Consider the following 7,230-nt stretch of genomic DNA (forward strand, 5'->3'; position numbering starts at 1 on the left):
CATAGTAGACATGAATAGGCAACCGTATTTATTAGCATAATATGGAACTGCCATTGTGACTAACGTACGTTGCATTACGAGCATAATGTCGCATTGGACCAGTGGGAGGGTCTTTGACATAGATGTTATTTCCTTATTTTAAACTCTTGTTAGATCCTTGGTTGAGCGTTTTTCAGATATGTAAACCGTTTAGTAAAGCTAGCTATTTATCTATTAACTTGGTCTTGGATAAATATCTTGGAATATATTGAGAAGAGTTGAGGGTGAGTAGCTGTTTTGGCAAGGGCCAAAGGAGAGCTTTTCTTTGTTTTTGTCCCTCTGTTGTCTGACATTTTGTTTTAAAATGCAAACGTTGGTCATGGCCCATGGGTCAGTGGTATCCTGGCTGACTTGGAAGTATTAAAAAAAAATTATTCAGTCTTTATTGTTGTTTCAGATGATGGTTGCGAATTCTCCCTCTCCCCTACCCGAGAGGGCCATCTATGGCTTTGTTCTGTATCTTGGTTCCCAGTTTGGTTTCTGTAAGTCAGTCATGTATTTTTCTATAAAAGGTACTGACAAATATGTTGTAGCTTGCTTTAATCCATCTGTGTTCTTGTGAACTTTCATTATTTACAATAGATCAGCCACATCTATGTTCAGTTACATTCAATACATATAAATTAATAAACATGTCACTCTTACTCTGCAGTTGTGTATTGTCTATGGGCATACATTCCAGATGAGTGGCTTCATTCAGTAGGGCTTACATACTGGCCTCAAAAGTAAGTATGGCTATGGGAATTGGGAAATACCGGTATGTGACTTCGCTATAAAACAAATTGATAAAATATTGTATGGAAATATTATATTATTATTATCATCATATATTATATGGAAAGTGCCTCATCACATGCTGCAATGTGTTGTCATGGTGATTCATTTGTATGTTTATGATTCAGCTTTATTTTGTATTTAATTGCTACGCTGGAACTACGTGGACATCTTTTGTATTATATGTTATACTTTGAGGTGTATCATGGATGTATTGTCTGTTCTGTAATTTGTCATCTACGATGTCGCATTGAAGTGTAATTTTATTTCTGCCTCTTGGCTAGTTCCCACTTGAAAAAGAGATCTTAATCCATGTGTTACATTTTCAGTAACCATTAAAACTGTAATTTTAGAATTTTCATTGAATATTTTTGAACTTTTTTGAAGAATCTACTGATTCAGTAGATTCTTCTGATTCTACTGATTCAGAACTACTGATTCAGAAGAAATTGTAGAATCATCCTCAAGTCAATGGGTTATGGTGATACATCTTGATTTGCATTTTGTGTAGATACTGGGCCCTTGCTGTTCCAATCTACTTGCTAGTTGCATTAACCGTGGCTGTGGTGCTGTTGTTTGGGATCAACATGTGCAATACTGCTCCACTCGACTCAGTGGACAACCTCACAGGTTAGTTATGCCATGCATTTTCTAGTAAATGACACAGCTATGATACAGCCTGATTTCCACTGCCATGGCCTCACACCTATAGACATATAAAGGTAGACACCTCTTCCGGCTCTGGGGCCTCTTTATCTCGAGGGAAGGCAACATGGAGGCAAGCTTTCCTTCCAGAGATTCCTTGAGATTCCTAGCGGAAGCTTCCCTGAAGATTCCAGGGGATGTTCGGTAGGCCAATCAGAGGACTCCCTCTTTTGCTTTGGCAATGTAAACGGAAGTCCCAGAAAAGACATGCTGTGATTGTGAGTCAATTGAGTGACAGGGACGGCCTGGGACGCAGACCTTCAGCACTTCCGCTTGACATCCTCCTCCCATTGGAGACAGATCACTCCAACGAACTGCAGCGACCAATGAGCCATATATATTTTTTAATGGTCACGCCACTGCACCCCACAACGCCTACTTGTGCCACCGTTTCCACTACAAGGAATTGGGCTGAGTGGTGTCAAAAATGGTGTAGTTTAGTACTAGCTTCTGGAATGTCAGTCTTAGTCAAGTTTCACACAAGAGTGTGAAATTCATTGGTGATATCTGGGTCTCATGAAACAAGCCAAACATTAGTGAGAATGCACATACCAGGAAGGAGGCAGACATCCGATAATAGATATGCATTAAAATAATACTAAACAAGCTGCCCTCCAGAACCATTTCTATTTAGTAATTTATTATGATTATTATTAAGACCACCCATTAATTGGTCTTATAAAAGGATCCTGTGTGTTTGAAGCGCCAGAATATCTTTGAAACCTACTCGGTATGTCAATCAGAATCATTATTGTCACATCATATTTCATATAATTTGTTTTTTTAGTACAGGCAACATCATATGTATTTTTTCAGGTAGTGGGAGGAGGAAAGGAATGGCGATTATAAGGAACAGCAAGCAAACAAAACCGAAACAGTCAAGCAATCAAATGTTCTGAGATATACATATGGCATAATTATATTAGCAGTTGTGTACATGAGGTTAAAAATAGAACATGATTGTGGGCAGGAGTTTCTTGCGTTCTAATATTTTCCTCCCAGCCTAAACTCTTGTATTTGTATCTCTGGATCATGACAGATACCTATGCCAAAGCACAGAGGATGGATGACTGCCAGAAAGGGGGGATACCCAGGCTAAAGGATGTTGACATCAGTGAAGTCAACAAAATGTTTTACTTGTCTCCAAAGTCATAGTCTCGCGTAGCCAGACAACTATTGGGGAATTGCAAGAGGCAACAGTCTGGTAACGCGAGACTACTAAAGTCATAACCTAGCTGACCAATGTATTGGTTGGCTAATATTGAGCTATATTTGTGTATTTTTTTATTTATAGCCTAGTTATTTATAATCATGAAATTCTCCATGAAGTTTACTGTTTCAGTGCACTGATGTCCTTTTGGACAATAAAGTTTATTGCTCTTGTAAATTATTTTTGCCTCCATTACAAATTTACATGTCATCTTTATCACAAGTGCTTTTTGAAGGACCACTATAAAAAAGTAAATAAAAGTTGAATTGCTCATGGGTTACATTATTTCCAGCTGACTTATTACTGTCTTATAAAAAAATTCCGGCAGTAAATCAGACTTAACAAATGTAGGATTCATGACTGTGTACCAGAGTGTGCATCCAATTAATGCATAAAGTATGTATGGTTGGTTCTATGCTGTGTGCTTCTATTATTTATCTTGATTAAATTGGTCTGTCATTCAACCAAATAGTGATTATGGCAATGATGAAATAGTAATGGGGAAATTAAAAAGAAAAATGACATCAATACACCTTGGACTTGATTATATTACACAATAGGCCTACATGATAGGCATAGGCTCAACAAATGTGGCTACTTTTGAAAACATGTAACAAAAGAAGCGTTATCTAGTTATGTAGCACATTTAATCCTTGCCTGTACCAATCGTAAAAATTACAATCAATCAAAACTTAAATTGAAGCTGCTAAATGTAACAGAGTAGAAGTGCATCCGCCCGCCGTACAGCGGTGTCGCCAACAAATAACTGATCTACAAGCTAACAAAGGTCAGCTGGTCGGCTTGTAGATTAGTTATTTTCGTGGCAATCACTTCCGTTGAACACATGTACTTCCGGTGTCTTCCTCTTTCCTCTACTTTTTTACGATACGCGGAACAACAACAGAACAATGGCCTTTTTTAATTCCACCATTTGGCTGATGGTTCAGAATGAACTAATGGAGAGCAGCGGCGTTGTGGATGATGGTGGCGGTGACTCGACATCGGAGGTCAGCTTCGATGACTTCGACGACGAGGCTTTATTCCAGACGTTTCACCTCAACAGAGCCTGCATCACGTTCATCGCTGACAACATTCGTGGCCGCACGCAGCGGGAGATCCAAATGACCAAACCCGGGGTGTCCGCGGACGGCATGATCATGATCACGCTCAACTACTACGCACATGGCGTTTTGTCGCTCGCAATTCAAGAAAAAACCGGCACGAAACGGGTCGATTGCGCCGATGTCATCCGCATCGTGTCTCAAGTCATTTCGGGCATGGCCGATCACTTTATCGCGTTCCCTTTCGGCGGCGAAGACCGAGCAAACGTTGCGTCCGAAATGGAGAGATTCTGTGGGATACCGAAGGTGCTGGGCGTCCTGGAGTGTGCTCAATTCAAGGTAAAAACATCGGACACGGCAGCGCTGCAGGTTTTTCAGAACAACTTCGGTCACTCAACAGTCGCAATCCAAATGATATGCGACTGCGATGGAAACCTATTGAGCGTGGAAGAGAACTGCCGTGCGGGAAGTACCCCACCACAAGACATCTGGGATTCATCTCTTAGGAAAATTGAATTGGAGGGAGATGTGGATGGAGATTACCGGGTTATTGGTAAATGAACACGCACGTGACATGATCGGCTACATCACAGCTTTCCAACATTGCAGCTGTAGCCGGGCAAACTTGAATTATCCATTCAATCTGCAAAGTGTTTGTTTTCATGAGCTACTTTCTGTCAATAAATTCTATGCAGGTGAAGTGTTGGAGTTTGAAAGCGCCTGTAGAAGTCACTAAACGGCCTTGACTTGCGTGTTTCGAATTTGCACATAATTTGGCAGCAGCACGAGCCGTTAATAAAAACGAGTGCTAATCCCAACTAAAAAAAGCGGTGGAACTATACTGTAATGTAATTGCTATGGAAACGTGCATTTCCCCAGTGTGTGTGTGTGTTGTTGACCCCTCGAGAGAGCATGTGACATCAGGGATGGATCACGTGACATCATCAGGGATGGAGATCCCAGATGATATTGGCCAGCAACTCTACATCTCACCTCAAACCATTAGATCTCCATATATGGAGCTGACCCCCCATTCCAAAGCGCCAGCGATTGCCCAGCAGTCTGCTGTCACCCAGGCAGATATGTTGATCTGACCCCCCCATTCCAAAGCGTCAGCGTTCGCCAAGCAGTCTGCTGTCACCCAGGCAGATGCGTGCACTCGCCCTCAGGCGTCTTACTGAACTCCTGTACAGACAAACACTCGTGCTGAAAAATACTGCCATGTTACACAAAAAACTCAGCTTCCCATCATGAACCTGTGCACAGTGTGAACTGTGAAGCTCAACAACGCCACTTTCTCACCTGTTGGTTCTCTAAACATAGGGACAAAGCTACATGTTGGAGACGGTATCTCCAACATGTATCACAGCACTGAATTTATTAGCAGAAATTCCAGAAAGTATCTCATAACATCTACGGTGATTTTTTATGAAACAACCGCTTTGCAGATAGAAAATTCGATTTGGATCAATGGGCTGTCAATGGATGGTATTGCAACTCTAGATTAATCCCATTATTAAAACAATCTAGTGTTGTAAATTGCGGCTATCCTCACTGTAGTGTGAGATAGGTCTAGTCCAGTCCAGCCCTAGTCAAAGCCACACAAACATTTTACCTTGCTCATTGGACAGAACTGAGCTTGCATGATTTAGGATGGAGGTTGTCTAGTTGCATAACGCAGAAATACAACATTCATTTTTATTGCTTTATTATGTCAAGTGCAAAGAATAGTTCACATTATCCACAGCACTAAACTGTCAACCCTGCTTTGCTTTCCACAGAGTATTATTAACTCCTTCCTCTTTATCTTTTAAAGCTGGGAAGGACTATGCCTTGAGTAAACACGTCCTGCCTCCATGTGTACAACCCTTAAATGAAGATGACAAGTCCTTCAACGTTGCTCATGCCAAACTTCACAGTGTCATGCAGAAGACTCTGTATTCCTTGAAGAGGCGTTTTGGGTGCCTTTTGAAACTGGGCTTTGCCAAAGAAAGTGCTTTGGACAAAAAGGTTTTGGTCATCAAGGCATGTTGTGTCTTGCACAATATTGCTAAGAAGTTCTCTGTTCCTGCTCCAGGACCTTTTTGATGTCTCAAAAAGGTCATTGAACTGGATTTCGGTAAATGACTGGGTTATTAGTGTGGTTGCCAGGGCAACCAGACTATTGTTATTGTAAATGAGCGATACTTTGCCGCACTACTCCTCCCCCAGTTTCTGCCGCACACACTCAAGCCATATGTCAAATTGACCGGCTTCATCGGGAATCGTGTGCTTGTATTTTGCTAAGAGATCTGTTGTATAGTTTAATTGATTAATTAATTAGTTCTCCATAGATTTATAATGGGGAAATCGAAGACTAAATGTAAGTATTTTTTTTCCATTGGAGAGTGGAGACTGTAAGCGCCATATTTACAAGACTTGGGAGGGAGGTTCATAATTATGAAAATTAATTGAAAACACACTTTTCCTCCGGCTTCTCCTCCTACAGATTTTGTAAATGTATTGGAAATTGGAGTCAAGTAAAGTACAAATAACTCAAAATTGTACTTAAGTACAGTATTTGAGTAAATGTACTTATTTACTTTCCACCACTGGGTTAACGGCAGGAGGATGAGTTAACAAAACGTCAACAAAGAGAGAAGTATATGACCAAGCTGTCCGTCTGATGACAAAAAAGATTACAAAAGAAAGGAGAGAGAAGTATGACTAAGACACAGAAGTGGTCAATGTTATCCTCAACTTCATATTGACATCTGTTGTCCAGATCATATCTCGCTGCAGGGCTGAATCATTCAGGCCGCGGTAGTCAAGTCATACACCCAGCCAGGCCACCCTATCCCTTTACCCACACACGTGTACAGTACGTTTGGATTACAACAGAGCCATAGAGTATAGACAGAGTTGCGACATTGAGGGCGCAGAAAACAGCCCGGTCACGTGTTCATGTACTCACGCGAGCCCTATCGACTACAATACATTCCGTAAACTTCCGTATTACAAATCTCTGTTTTTATGCCAAATATTGCAATATCGATACGATATACGATATTACCGTTAAAATGTCATATTCTACATTTTAAGTGTTGCAACACTTATACATACACACACGCACACGTGTGAGGATTGAAAAACCATAAAACCTGGGTGATCTATTCTACTGTATGCTATCAAATTGTATGTTTATTCACGCAGCATAGTACTGTACAGTATATTGGTGTTTTAAGAAGTATGTTATACTTTAGCTATTGAAAAGTAGCAGATCTACAAGCTCATAACGAGGCACAGAGTGCCACGCTACGAGCTTGTAGGTCTGCAAATCTGCAAATCTTTGAATATATATTCTGTCAGAGCGATCGTTTTTAACTCAATCTTTGCTTCATGGGGGGTCCCTGGAACAACATATTTTCCAATTACATATATCTTTGGGGTCCTTGACATGAA

At 40.7% G+C, this 7,230-nt stretch overlaps 2 protein-coding genes across 2 annotated transcripts; both read left to right on the forward strand.

Moving 5' to 3' along the window:
* Positions 1–117: 117 nt before the first annotated feature.
* Positions 118–2,986, forward strand: pigp (phosphatidylinositol glycan anchor biosynthesis, class P). The gene is made up of 5 exons (XM_080788810.1): positions 118–263; positions 437–521; positions 692–764; positions 1,325–1,443; positions 2,558–2,986. Exons 2-5 carry the CDS (start codon positions 437–439, stop codon positions 2,671–2,673), a joined length of 393 nt encoding a protein of 130 aa, XP_080644936.1. The 5' UTR covers positions 118–263; the 3' UTR covers positions 2,674–2,986.
* Positions 2,987–3,463: 477 nt separating this feature from the next.
* On the forward strand, positions 3,464–6,946 carry LOC308332756 (putative nuclease HARBI1). The gene is made up of 2 exons (XM_080788806.1): positions 3,464–4,342; positions 5,606–6,946. The coding sequence occupies exons 1-2, from the start codon at positions 3,637–3,639 to the stop codon at positions 5,875–5,877; spliced, it is 978 nt and encodes a 325-aa protein (XP_080644932.1). The 5' UTR covers positions 3,464–3,636; the 3' UTR covers positions 5,878–6,946.
* The last annotated feature ends 284 nt before the right edge of the window (positions 6,947–7,230 follow it).

This window comes from Protomyctophum bolini, assembly GCF_963924005.1.
Source record: "Protomyctophum bolini genome assembly, chromosome: 18".
NCBI classification, from domain to species: domain Eukaryota; kingdom Metazoa; phylum Chordata; class Actinopteri; order Myctophiformes; family Myctophidae; genus Protomyctophum; species Protomyctophum bolini.

Coding starts and splice junctions, on each gene's coding strand:
- pigp (XM_080788810.1), top strand. CDS start 437: ATGATGGTTGCGAATTCTCCCTCTCCCCTACCCGAGAGGGCCATCTAT. Junction 522..691: donor TGGTTCCCAGTTTGGTTTCT/GTAAGTCAGTCA, acceptor CTTACTCTGCAG/TTGTGTATTGTCTATGGGCA. Junction 1,444..2,557: donor CTCAGTGGACAACCTCACAG/GTTAGTTATGCC, acceptor GGATCATGACAG/ATACCTATGCCAAAGCACAG.
- LOC308332756 (XM_080788806.1), top strand. CDS start 3,637: ATGGCCTTTTTTAATTCCACCATTTGGCTGATGGTTCAGAATGAACTA. Junction 4,343..5,605: donor TGGAGATTACCGGGTTATTG/GTAAATGAACAC, acceptor TATCTTTTAAAG/CTGGGAAGGACTATGCCTTG.